Source organism: Orcinus orca, chromosome 15, assembly GCF_937001465.1.
Source record: "Orcinus orca chromosome 15, mOrcOrc1.1, whole genome shotgun sequence".
NCBI lineage: Eukaryota > Metazoa > Chordata > Mammalia > Artiodactyla > Delphinidae > Orcinus > Orcinus orca.
Genome location: NC_064573.1, coordinates 67,784,711 through 67,798,641, shown reverse-complemented (window position 1 = coordinate 67,798,641; position 13,931 = coordinate 67,784,711). Strand labels below are relative to the sequence as shown.

Below are 13,931 nucleotides of genomic sequence, written 5' to 3'. Positions count from 1 at the left end.
TCTCGTTTGGTCTGCTCACTCACTCTGACCTCCCCAGAGGTAGTCAGTAGTTTACTAACACTGGCACAGAATGCTGGCATGGGTAAAATAATTTCTATAAATTAGGGGACTCCTTTAATATCTTGTAAGTGGATTCCCAAGGAAAAGATGCACCTTGGATGATGAGGTTATCAAGTCTGTAGTTTGGGGGTTGTAACAGGTTCATTCTTTTGTGAAACATATCCTAGAGTGTATATAATTCTGTAAGAGATTAAAACCCTTCCAAAGTGGATTAGGAGATAACAGTTAACTTTTGAGTGCTTGGGATGGTGCCTGGCATATACTAAGTGTTTATAATGCATCGTCTCTTTGAATCCTCTAGCAGCCTTTAGAGATACTATTATACCCCTTTACAGATGAGGAAATAAGTGGTAATTTATGCCCAGGGTTACCCAGCTGAACTGGTGGCAGAGTTGAACCCAGGGAGTTGGAGTCTAGAAAATCCTCTTAATCTCTATAATAATAGCAAAAGTATTGATATTTAATGGCATGTCCTTCTCTAACATGTTAATAGCAAAAGTTGTTAAGTGTTCTAGCTCTGCCATTTACTAGCTGTAATACTGGTCAATTAGGCTGAAGAAACTGTCTCAAATATAGTAACTGCTCAGTGTTTACTTCAGGCAGCCAGGAATTGAAGCAGGCAGTAATTAAGGGGGGAAAGCCTTCAGTCACTTTAAAAAGTGGCATGCTCACTGAAGTGGGATAAATCACTACCATGGCAAACAGTGAAAACCGAGAGAGAATAACAACAATAAGACTTGAGGTTCAAGAAGGAATCAAAGAACAAAGACACTGCATTGTACTTTTTAACTGAACAGGTAGTTTTAAATAAATGGAGAAAGCACCTTCCAAAAGTTACACTAGCAGGGAAAGATTCCATCAAGCATTTACATAGTAAATTTCTATTTTACAAAAGATTCTTGATCTTTACTTGAACTGTACATGATGAGGGAAAAGGAGCCCCCTCAGGTAGGTGTCCTCTCTGCTTGCAGAAGCAAACTAAAGGACCTAAGATCAGAGGCAAGCCTGGGATGCCAAGATGGGTAAAGAGAAATGATAAAGGGCCATTCGTTAATTCCATGTCTAAGACACTTTTCTAGTGATGCTTACGTAAATACTTTAGGGCAAACCACTGCCCTTAAGATAAAGGTACAACCTCAGAATCTCTAATTCTGGATTATAGTAATGTATCTGTGTACCCTGGACTGCTGAATGTCAAAAGACAATACTTGGGGTGACCTATGAGGTTTGAACAAATACTTTAGAGGAATTCTCTAGGACCATACACCCTCTACTTTGGCTTTCTGAATGAAGCACAGGCTTCTGTGCTATATCCTCCAGCAGTGTAATAGTCAAGAAAAGGGCATCAGTATTGGATCACTCCTTAGACACTAATCAGCTGGGGAAAGAGTTCACTGGCAAAAGTGTCCTCCCAGGAATGGTCTACACCAAGCAGAGAGGACATGTCACTCAAGGGAGAAGGGGAACCCTCATAGCTACAGTCACTATAAGCATCCAGTAGGTAGGAAGATGGCTTCAGGCAGTGGCTGGTTGAAAGCAGATCTGAGATACCCAGCTCTGGAATGAAGTCATCTTCTACAAGTTCTTCCTTCACTGAGACAGTGAATTCAGGGTGATCTTTCTCTGAGGGACTGGAAGGTGCTTCCTCAATTTTCACTACCACATTAGCTTGGCTCTCTGTCTCAGAGGGTATCTCTAAGACTAGGGGCTTTGTATATATGTGGTCAAAACGAATCAGTTCATTAATGGCTTCCAGCTTGGCTGATGACGTCCCCAGGGATGGAGAGGGGGGTGCGGGTAAGGAACTGGGTCCTTCTGGGTCGACTTCTGGGAGCTGCTCCAGGCTGGTAGACTCTGGAGAGGGACATCTGAAGAACATAACTGGGTCCAAGTTGAACAAAATGCCCAACAGGATATCAGACTGTAAAAGGAAAAATTAAATGGAGTTCAACTATTAGAATGCACTGAGAATCTACCTTAGTGCTAGGTTCCAAAATGTAAATTAATCATTAGGCTATAGGATGACCTCCAGGACCCACCAGACCCATTTATCTATACTCCACTCCATGTCCTAAACCACCTGGAAATAGGAAGGTAGTTAATGTTCACCTCCAACTCAACCGAAACTACCTTCTCTGCCCTCATATGTCTGGTTAGGGATGTCAGGCATCAAACAAATGGAATTAAATAGTTATACACCTCTTTAGTAAACCTGAATAAGCCCTACCTCAGAGTCTGAAGAGTCAACACCGTCAGAATCCATGGGGAGATGTTCTGGAGGGGTGACAACTGGGCCTGCACCTGCTGCAGAGGTGCACGTAGTCTGAGTGCTGCGGACTCAGCAGACCCGGCCACCGGCCTCGCTCCATTCCCCTGGGAGGAAAGACCATAGTGAATGAACAGCTCCAACAGCTGAGAGTCCCCAGGGAAATACTTGCCAGGAAGCTGTGATTCTTGACTTTCAAGAAAGCTAGAAAACTATTCTTTAGAGCCGAAACCTTTCCCTTAAACCTTTGTTATTTCCATTTTCTCGAGCCCTCCTCAAGAAGAGATAAGAAAAGGAAGGTAAGACTAACTTCATTGTGATTTTCTGTACAATGAAACATTTTTCTTCCCCAAGCAAAGATTCAGGCAGGACCAATATTCTTAAATAATATCTTACTTATATTCTCAATAACGTTCCTAGTAATAAAGTTCTATAGTGAATTTCAGCCCAGAATCTTTTTGGATAGTAATTTTTTTAAAAGTTTGTCCTAAACATTATCTTCTGAGTAGAACTGCCCTACTGTCAACCTTAGACCACTTAAGTATTATCACTGAACTTGCCATGATTCGTAAATTAAAACCCATACATCACTCTTCTATCAGAAAGGTGTCACTATCACAATGAATCCCTTCTCTTCTCAATCATATTCATCAAAGAACCACTATAATTTCAGTAGCATTCAAAGTCAGGTTTGACTGGCTCTCTTATCCTGGTTCTCCTTAATGCTGGCATGGTAGATATATCTTGTCGACCACTGGCATTTGTTAGTACTTGCTCTTGGAGAGTCATGTAACTTATTTTAATTATTAGGACTTAGTACTATTCGCTACACTCTTGAAAAATGAATAAGTATCATTAAAGAAAGAGGTCATGTCACTTAAAACCAGTTCTCACATACGGCACCAAATAAAGGACATGACTTACTTTGGTCTCTGCCTCCTCTTCAGTCACTAGGGCATCCATCCCCAAGCGCTGTCTCAATTCCTGGTTCTCAACTATGAGGCCATGAGTTTTCTCTCGTAAAAGCTGATTTTCTAGCAAAAGTTTTTGGTTCTGGAAGAAAGTTCAGAAGAGGCTATTAAGACATCTAATTCCTTCACTTAAGAATCCACCTGACAGCGTTTCACTACAGTAGGTTTCCTTTCCTTCTCCCGGGTCTTTTGGAAAACTCTATGCTTATGAAGTTGTTCACAGTGGGTATTAGAAGGCAAGGTTATAATTACAAAAAAAAAGCTATTTAGGAAGTGCCATCTCACGGGGTCACATATAACACAATGCCCCCAACTACTAATAGAGACTTCAACAAAGAGTGACTTGTGGCTTTAATTTAGTGACTTGTGGCTTTTAATTTTAAATATGACGTTTAAAAAAATCCTATCTTGAACTGGTGGGTAATAATAAAAGTGGTAGTGGTGGGCTGTAAAATCAACATGTTAAAAAAAAAGAACACCACAAATAATGCTTATGTATTCAAGATGTGTAACTGGCAACAATTTAAGTTTAGGTAACAAGTAGACCCTAGAAGGGGAAGGGAACCGTTAGTGGACTTTTGGATAAGCCAGAAAAGGTCTCAACTTTAAGCAATGATTTCCTATCTGCTTTTACTAATTTTTTAGTACTAACTGATAAAACATTGTTGTAATGTTGTAATTCACCAGCTTTGAGATAGAGCTAGCACCAAATGCCAAGAGGGTCAATCATTTCTGCTCTCATCAAGCTTCACCACTTAACTAACTACCTATCTACCCTAACTTAGATTAACTAAAAGTTTAACTTTTAATTATATGTCCAATTGTCTTCTAAAGGAGATGAAGCAACCATTAACCAAGGGAAAGATATACAATGGATAAAAGATACGAGTTAGGCCTTAAGTATTTTTACCTCTTCTTCCAAATCTACCACTTGTTGCTCCAGCTCACTCATTCGAGCTTTCTTTCGGTCTCTGGCAGTCTGAGCTGCTACTCTGTTTTTCAGTTTCCTGAGAACAGAAAGAGATATACCACACTGAGTCATCTCAAACCTTATTTATATCTTTATTTGAAAACTTGGCCACCTGGTGCTTTCATTTTAATTTACAGTATAAGGTAGACTAATGGTAAAATACACTTCAGGCTCCTCCCCTCAAGAAAACAAAAGCAAAAAAAAAAAAAAAAAATCAGCCTTCTGTGAATCTAGCTTGAAGACCTACTTTACTCTCCCCCATACTGAGTCATCCACCTCCGTCTCATCCCTGGCCACAGCACAAAGGCTGGACACAAATATTATTCACCTTGCATCATAAGATATTTCCTCCTCCCCTTTCTACTCCCCCGTTGCTTCCTGACTCCAATCCCCTCAAACAGGATCCAACCTGGACTGATTAAATCTAGTAAAGGCTGCAATCGCGCTAGAACATAAACCCTCCCTCCCTAAACCCAACTCAAAAGAGGGAGAGGCTGATGCGACTTTCGCCCTGGTGCTGAAAGCCTAGGCCCGTGTCTACTCCAGGAGGCACTTCATAAATCACACAAAGCACAATGATCATAAGAGAACTAACATTTACGGAGAACTAAGTACTAGGCATTTCTCAATCTCCCCAGCAGCCTGAAGTAGATACCATTTTAAGGATGCAGAGGCTGAGTTTGACTAGTGAGCCTTACAGCGCTCCCAGCCCCCTTCAACAGCTGACATTTCAGTTCCGTGCGCCTCCAAAAAAAGTAGGTTAACCAATTGGCTTCATGTCACAGCCCAAGTTCAGAAAAGCTGACCACGGGTTTGTGGTCACAGCTAGAGGGCCTGGAACCCAGGTACCCTGATACCCAGCTCTGGTTATCTCTAATCAGATAGAAAAGAAGTAAATAAAAAAGGCCTGCGCAGCTCTGGACTCCACCCAGCGCGGTGGATCTGCTAGTCCAGACTTCCTGCCCCGCCCCGCGCCACGCTGGCACCGGAATGGCCCGGCCACCAACGCCTGAGCGCTGCGGACAGTCAGCGCGGCCCCAGGTCCCTGTCTCGCCTTCGAATTCGGTCCCAGACCCCAGGCCCTCGCCCTCCGGCTCCGCGCCTCGACCCTCGCCCACCTCCGCAGCGCCTTCTCCTCGGGGCTCAGGTGCGTGAGGCGCTGTCGTTTGCGCGCCTGGGGCGGCCCCCCGCTCGCCGCCTCCGGGCTGGCCCCTCGCTGGCCCGGCACCATGACCGGCAGAGCCCGGCCGACCGGGGCTCCGGCGGCGGCGGCGGCGGCGGCGGGCTGGCCGGACAGAAGCAGAACTTTGGGTGCCCCGGCGGCCGGGCTCTGCGCGGCTGCCACCACCACCATAGCCGGAGCGTGTCTACGCGAGTACGCGTCCCCGCCGCCCAGCGGAGCGGTCCCGCCGCGCCCAGCCTTTCAACGATCGTGGCCCTCCGCGATTGGCCAGCGCCGAGTGACGCAGGCCTATCTTGGCTCCCATTGGTCTGGCCAATCCGGAGGGGGTGGGGCCAGGGCGTCCAGCGTGGCGGCCGCGGTGCCGGGCATTTTTCGCCGGGGTGACCGGTAGGCGTAACTCGGCGCTGGGAGGGTGTGGGGCACCGGAGGGCCGGGTCTAGGGAAGCCGCGTGCTTGTGAGGAAGGGTCCGGAGCCAGGCGGAGTTTTCTCAATAAATGGAATTTCCCCCCTAGGCTGACGCAGAGTTTAATTCCAAACCGAGAGATTTCCAGACCAATTTTTACGGAGACTAACAGATTTTTACCCGCTCCTGACAGAACTGTATCTTGTGCGCCACTTAGGGCCCGGAGCTGAGCAGAAAATCGAAAGACCAGCGCGAAAGACCAGCTTGGGTTAGAAAAAAGCCTGCAAAGAAATTCCGCGAAATAAGTCTTTAGGGAATGAGATCACGCGTTTTAAAACTAGGTTTAACTCATAGTGAAGGCTTAATAAACCTTACGTGGTGTTCTCTCAGAGTGGCAGGAATACGTGTAATTTCATTTTTCTTTGCATCTCTAAACTTTCTGCTATGAGCGTACATTATTATTATTATGAAATGAAAAAATGGCATGTATAAGACATGAGGGGAGGTTCAGGGCTCTTGCCCGCGTGTTGCGGCGCAAAGGGGCGGGTGGGGGGAAGGGGGACTTGTGAAAGAGGGGCCTCCGAACGGTAGCTAGGGACCAGTTTAGGCACAGGAGTATTAAAATGGAGAAACCCGAGGAAACACCCCACACGGGCATTTTCACTTTTTTGAAGCAAATTATAAAATGTTAAGTTCCCTAGAATTACAAAGCAATACATTCTTTAATAAGTAGTTACTGCTTCCTCAATGCTCAGCACTGTTTTAGGTTCTAGGGATGCAGAGATGAGTAAATCTCGTAGCTGGTGGTTGGAAGATATGCAAAAAGTGAAAAGATAGAACCCTTCCAGGTAATTCTTCGGTGTTACTAAGTCAGGTTAGCTCTTCAATTATATTTTGGTGGGAAGAAAACAGTATGGGAAGAAGGAATGAATGAAAGCAATTCAGTCTTTCGATATATAGGCCCTTTCAAGGGCATAGTTTCCGTCATTCCCAGGACTGGACTGTGAGCCTCCTAGTATTTTCTTCTCCAAATTGGCAGAGTAAATCAATGACTTTGTTTAAACTGAGCTGGCCCAGCTCAGGCCATCCTGAACACAGGCTGCTTCTGTGGACTGGGAAAGAGATGGGGGCTAATCAGAGACCAGGACAAAACAGCCTGCCTCCTTTTTAACTCCCATCAGCCTTGAGCTAGCTGGGTCCTAAAGTGCCTGCAGGGGTGGGAGACTCTCTACTGGCCCTGGGACCTTTGGGGAGAATTCTTCAGAATACCTTCTGGTTGAGACCTACTCGTTCCTGTTAAAGGACCTTGGAAAGCTGTAAGAGGTTCTGAGAAAAGTCATGTAATTGTCATGCAGTCTTTAAGTTAATATTTGTGAATGCCAAAAGAATGTCTGGCACTGTGTAAGAAATCTCAGAGAAACTAGAAGAAATTTAAATCATTTAGACATAAAAAGAAAATGCATGAGGCCTCTATTAGTCCATCATGGTGTAAATGAGTAACCATAAGGAGAAGGTACAAGATGCTGGGGCAGAGGAGAAAAAGCCAGTGGATTGCATTTTAGTCTTGGTTAATTGGGTAGAAATGGAATGTTGAAATCGACTCCCCCAGCTTTGTTTTCAAGGCTTTCATCTTTTTGATAAACATGTTAAATCATACTCAAAAACGGTAATTGGACCCAGTGCAGATTGCTGTCTGTGGAATCGTGAACACTCGTGTCCAAACCTTTAAACAGTTTTATATCCTCTCTGTAACACTTCTCTGATAATTCTTGCATCAGATGCCAGTAATATTTTAAAACAGTTACTAGGCATTTGTGATAAGAGCTATAAAATGTATAAAATACAAAGTTCTCAGTCTTTGTGAAATGCAAGAAACAGTAGAACATTAAGTCTAAATAAGTAAAAGAACTACACCAAACCCAGTAGCAATCTGAAACTAAAATTCAAGAACTGATCTCTAATATGGTAGCCACTGACCACAGGTGGCTATTGATTCTTTTTCCCACCTGTCTTTTTCACAGTCTCCATTCTAGCACTCTTCACTCACATCACTCATGCTTAATCTTCCCAAGGTGCACTGCCCTGAGGTAGAAAAATCTCTGGGGCTTCGAACAAATAGACCAGTCAAGCTATTGGTGATGAGATTGAAAAAGGAAATGACGCTCATCACTGAGTATCAATCCCTTTCCAACTCCATTGGTGCACTGCCAAGGTGCACTGCCCTGAGGTAGAAAAATCTCTGGGGCTTCGAACAAATAGACCAGTCAAGCTATTGGTGATGAGATTGAAAAAGGAAATGACGCTCATCACTGAGTATCAATCCCTTTCCAACTCCATTGGTTCTAATTCCTTGTTTTCAACAAAATTGATGGAAGATAAGATTGAGTTGTCAGCTGGGACTGGAATACAATAATTTTTAATAATAGGTCATTATGTGACTTGGCTTCTAACTTAAAAGATGTTCAGACAATTGAAGGACATCGTTATAACAAAATGCCTTCCTTCCCCATCCATTTAGTTATACGAACAATGTTTTGGGGCACTTTTTTTAATTAAAAAAAGGAATAAAATTAATGCTGAATCCTGCCTCACTATAGCAATAAGTATTGTTAATCCACTGATACATGGCGCAAAGATACATTTCCAATATTTTACTCTCTATGTTTAATAATTATCAAAATTTGGAATATTTGTTGTTTTGATAAAATTTGTACTGATTTTAATTGTTATGGTAGCTCCATGTAGAATAATTTTTTATGGTTTGAAGAAAGCTTTAAAATATTTAAATGTGTATATTTTTATGCAAGGTAGCCTATTGGGTAATCAATAGTAGACTTTTAAACATAAAACTATATTACATTGAGATAAAAGTCTGTAAGGAAAGTAGAATGGAAATATAACTTAAGAAAGAGAAATAAGGGAAGTTTTCTGGTTCTTAATAAAGAGCTTGTTGATTTTTTTTTAACTTTTGATTTTGATATAATTTCAAACTTACAGAAAAGATGCAAGAATTGTACAAAGAGTTCCGGCAGACTCTTCACCCAAACTTTTTTTTTTTTTTTTGGCTGTGTTGGGTCTTCATTGCTGCACATGGGCTTTCTCTAGTTGCGGTGAGCAGGGGCTACTCATCATTGCAGTGCGTGGGCTTCTCATTGAGGTGGCTTCTCTCGTTGCAGAGCATGGGCTCTAGGCACGCAGGCTTCAGTAGTCGTGGCATGTGGGCTCAGTAGTTGTGGCGTCCGGGCTTAGTTGCTGTGTAGCCTGTGGGACCTTCCTGGACCAGGGCTTGAACATGTGTCCCCTGCATTGGCAGATGGATTCTTAACCATTACGCCACCAGGGAAGCCTGCCTCATGTCTTTTCTGATGTTGACATTTTTGAAATGTATGGGTCAATTATTTTGTAGAATGACCCTAAGTGTGGGTTTGTCTGATGTGACCTCACGATTTATGTGTTTTGGGCAGGAATACCACATAGTGATGCTGTTTTCTTCTCGGTGCATCATATCAGGAGGCAGGAGATGTCAATTTGTCCCATAACCAGTGATATTAACTTTTACCAATTGGTTAAGATGCTGTCTCCTAAAGTTAATTAGTAGCTTTCGTACTTATTAATAATACCTATTTTGACACTGGGGTGTCATTGCTTCTAGGTTGTCTCAGTGGATAGAACTAGGAAATAATATTTGTATATATATGTGTATACATACCCACATAAAAAGATATAGAAATATATAGATGTTTGTATGTCTATACCTATTTTTATATCGATCTATCTTATATATTAAAAACTCATGAGTGCACACCAATAACTCCAACTCCAATTCAACACCAAAGGGTTTGTTCTAGCCTTCCCTCTTTTCATGATTTTAACTCTGTTCTCTGACAATAAGGAAACAGATGCCTATTAAATTCTCATGTATACAAATGTATGTAATTAATCTATTGGCAATGGCTGGTTGAATCCTTGGCCCCAGAATATGCAAACCTCCTCACCCCAGCCAGCTATTCTTGGCCAAATCCTTGACTCATATTTCCAAATGTGTGATGATGGATGGCAAATAACTGTGGTATTTCGATTCCATTGAACACAGCTAAAAGAGTGATACAAAAGTTTTACTTTAAAATGTCAATACTCCCAGTTGCATTAGAAATGACATCCATTGCAACGAATATTTAAGCTTATCATGAGAAATTTTAGATGTTTAAAATGTGGGGTGTATTTAAAATGTGGTATCTAGTTTTACTAAATTATTTTAGGGACCATGTGAACAAAAAAGTTTTAAGACCATTGTAGCAGAAGAATAGAACCAAACCATTCGGAGAGAGAAACAGAGGACAAAAGTGAGCCAGTGAGAGACAGAGAACAACAATCATTCCAAAACATATAAGAAAAGAGGAAAACACAAGAAACATGGTAAGGAGAAAACATGAAATAACATGGTAGGAATACGTCCAAATATATAAATAATCAAAAATAAATATGAATGGATTATATTCCCTTCGTAAAAGAACGAGACTCTGGTTTAAGTGAAAAATCCAAATTCCAGCTATATGCTGTTTATAGGAAATACACATAAAACTAAACAGCATAAGAATGGAAAATGGCTCACCAGGCAAATGTATATAGAAAACAAGCATATGGAGCAACATTTGTATCAGACAAAATAGAATTTAAAACAAAAGCATTTAAAAAGCACAAAGAAGGGTGTGTCATGTTGATTAAAGGCACAAGTTATGAGTCATGCATTTTATAAACATAGCATAATTTTGAAATGTATAAAACAAAAACTGAAAATAAATGGTGAAATTGACAGATCCACAATCACAGTGGGAGACGAATACACCTCACTCAGAATCAACCAATAGAGCAGACAGGAAAGATGTGAATAGCACAATTAACAAATATGATCTCACAGAGAACTTTCCTCTCCACCAGGAACATGTACAACATTTGATGTCATTTTACTCTTGCAGAGTGAAATTGATCTTTGTGCTTCAGGGTTTAGAAATGGAATTGTTTCCAAGTTTTAGCTTTTATGAATACAGCTGCTGTGAGCACTTGTGTACAAATCTTTGTGTGAAAAAAATCTTTGTATTTTCATTTCTCTTGGGTAAATATTCAATACCCATTGGGGAAACTGCGGGATCACGAGGTAGGTGTATGGTCAACATTTTTAGAAACTGCCAGCTTCCCAAAGTGGTTTTATCATTCGACATTTCCACCAGCAACGCAAGGCGTTCTTAGACTACTATAACAGATTGTTATTTAACTCTTTCATTATTACCCAACTTTTCATTTGTTTATGTTGCTATGTTTTTTTCCAACTGGATTTTGAAAAGCTCATTAGAAACAGAAGCATGCGTTATACTTCTTTGTGTTTAGTATAGTGCTGAGTACACATTAGACATTCAATGAATATATTTTTAAATGATTATTAAACTGTTAGGTTGTCTGCAGTATGCTTTAAAAGACAGAACATCTTTTAAATTACTCTGGCAGACTGCTACATAATACCATTTTCTTGAAAGCAGAATTCAACACAAGGTTGGTCTATCTTGGACTTATTACTAAAGCCTGGAATGTGCTCATTTTAAGGCACTAAGGCAATATTTCTAGTTACTTACATGGTGTCTATTCTACTTTCTTATTAAAAATAATAATAATAACGTTTGTTCAGGGTGCCTAGCTGAAAACACTCAGCTTCCGGATTCCCTTGAAATTATGAGTAGCTGTGGAATAAAGTTCAGGCCAATGTATAAGTGGAAGTTCTAGGCAGAGAGAATTCCAGGAAAGCTTGTTAAATGGAGAAGACTCTACTGGGATGCCTTTCACCTTTTTCCTGTTGCCCCTTTCCCCCAGGTAATGCTTCTTCTTGCCTGGAATGCTGATGAAAGTTCAAAAGGTTGAGACAGTTCAGCAGCCATCTTGCAAGCATGAGGAAGGAAGCCACAAGCTAAGGATGTCAGAGGGGAAAGACAGAGGAGTCTGGGTTCCTGATGGCATCATGGAGTGACCATCTAGCCCTGACCTAGCTCTAGACTGCCCACTTCCAGATCCCAAGTTACGTGACAACTAGAAATATCATGGTGGCTGGGTTTTTATTACATGCCATACAACACAATCCTCACTTTTACAGGCACTTACCATACTGCCCTAAGTTAGATTCTCCAAATACCGTCTTTGTTTTTCTCATGAACAGGCTACTAGTATGGCTGAGGAACTAGTATGCTTAAGTATGGCATCAGGAAATAGGTAGATCCCAAGGACATAATTTTTATCAGTGGCACTTTCTTCTGACACCAGGAAAAGAGATGAGTCACTTAGCATTAGCATCACTATTTTGTGGCCAGAAAAATTGAGGTCCAAAGGGACAAAATAATCATCTTAAGGCTGTAGATTACTTTTCCAGCTTATCTATCTGTCCCATACTTCAGTCCTACCATTTTCCTGGAATGCCCTTTTCCTCTCTCTGTTTACACCATAGTTTCTCAACCTCAGCATTACTGACATTTGGGGCTGGACAATTCTTTGTTGTGGGGTGAGAGCTGTCCTGTGCATTGTAAATTTTACTAGCACCCCAGGTCCTACTCACAAGATGCCAGGAGCACCACCCACTCTTCCCAGTTATGACAACCAAAACTGTCTCTGGACGTTGTCAAATATCCCTGAGAGCCAAGACCTCCCCCAGCTGAGATCCGCTGCTCTAAACTGTGTCAAACATCACCCTTCTGTGCACCTGCACAGACTTCCAGCAACACACCTGTGATACTTGGCAGTACAATCCACCTGTCTTGATCTCCACATTAGACTGTGAGCTCCCTGAAGGCAGGGACTGCATCTGGCTCATCTTTGTAATCCCCTTGCTCATCTACTAAATAGATTTTTAAATGGTCCAGGAGAAGAATGGGAACAGATTTCAGGAATCCTGGCTCCTTGATGCCATGATTTTGACACTCAATCTTAAAGACTCCAGTGTCCCACGCCTTTGCTTGGTGTCATATTTTACAGGCTTCCACGCTGTAAGTCAAGATTCTAGCAGGAAAGAGCTACGTTGCTCATTGTTCTAAACACAAGTTAAATGGAAATGGAAAGCAAAAATTGTAAGACAGGGGCTTCCCTGGTGGCGCAGTGGTTGAGAATCTGCCTGCCAATGCAGGGGACCAGGTTCGAGCCCTGGTCTGGGAAGATCCCACATGCTGCAGAGCAACTGGGCCCGTGAGCCACAGCTACTGAGCCTGTGCGTCTGGAGCCTGTGCTCTCCAACAAGAGAGGCCGCGACAGTGAGAGGCCCGCGCACCGCGATGAAGAGTGGCCCCCGCTCGCTGCAACTAGAGAAAGCCCTCGCACAGAAATGAAGACCCATCACAGATAAATAAATAAATTTATTTTTTTTTTAAAAATTGTAAGACAACTTTTCATACTCTCACAAGGAGAAATGAAAAACCCTTAAACGATAGGGGAAAGAGCAAAGGTCTATATATACTATTTTTGTTTCCTTAATGGAATCAAAGTTGCATCTGAATCTTGCAAAAAGTGCTACGTACACCCCTCACCCAGTTCCGATTTCCCCTGATGTTGTCCTTTTACACGACCATGGTACATTTGTCACAACTAAGAAACCGACCTGGATGCACAGGGATTCAGTACCCTCGAGAGATGGATGAAGTCTTTTGGTTTGCTAGGACTAGTGATTCTAGTGCTTTTAATTTCATGACTGTTTTCAAAGGCGGACGTTTTTGAACCGTTTAAGTAACGTTGAGACGCCAAATGCATGGGCAGGAAATCCTCCTGGTGGTGTTGGCGGATGTTTCCTTCAATCCTGCGGCTGCCCACCCCTTTCTGGAGAAGAGTTGCAACACTTCTTATAGTTCATTTGTGTGTATTAGGGTTCTAAGTAATTCAGTACTCCTTTGGCTTCCACAAAACGCTGTAGTTCACTTGCTCGGTAAATTAAACAGAGCCTAAAAGGGCACAACAACAAAAGGAAAAGGTTCGTTTGAAAAGTGAAAAGATATTGCACGCTCTCTTTTGCACTTGGCATTGACCCAGAGCAGTAAATGGCTCAACATTTGGT

General features: G+C 42.1%; 1 protein-coding gene across 1 annotated transcript; it reads right to left on the bottom strand.

Moving 5' to 3' along the window:
- Positions 1-832: 832 nt before the first annotated feature.
- XBP1 (X-box binding protein 1) lies at positions 833-5,664 on the bottom strand. The gene is given in 6 exon segments (XM_012538214.3): positions 833-1,981; positions 2,288-2,395; positions 2,398-2,433; positions 3,251-3,379; positions 4,208-4,304; positions 5,386-5,664. Coding segments are annotated over 6 exon segments (1,164 nt in total). The 5' UTR covers positions 5,622-5,664; the 3' UTR covers positions 833-1,423.
- Between the last annotated feature and the right edge of the window lie 8,267 nt (positions 5,665-13,931).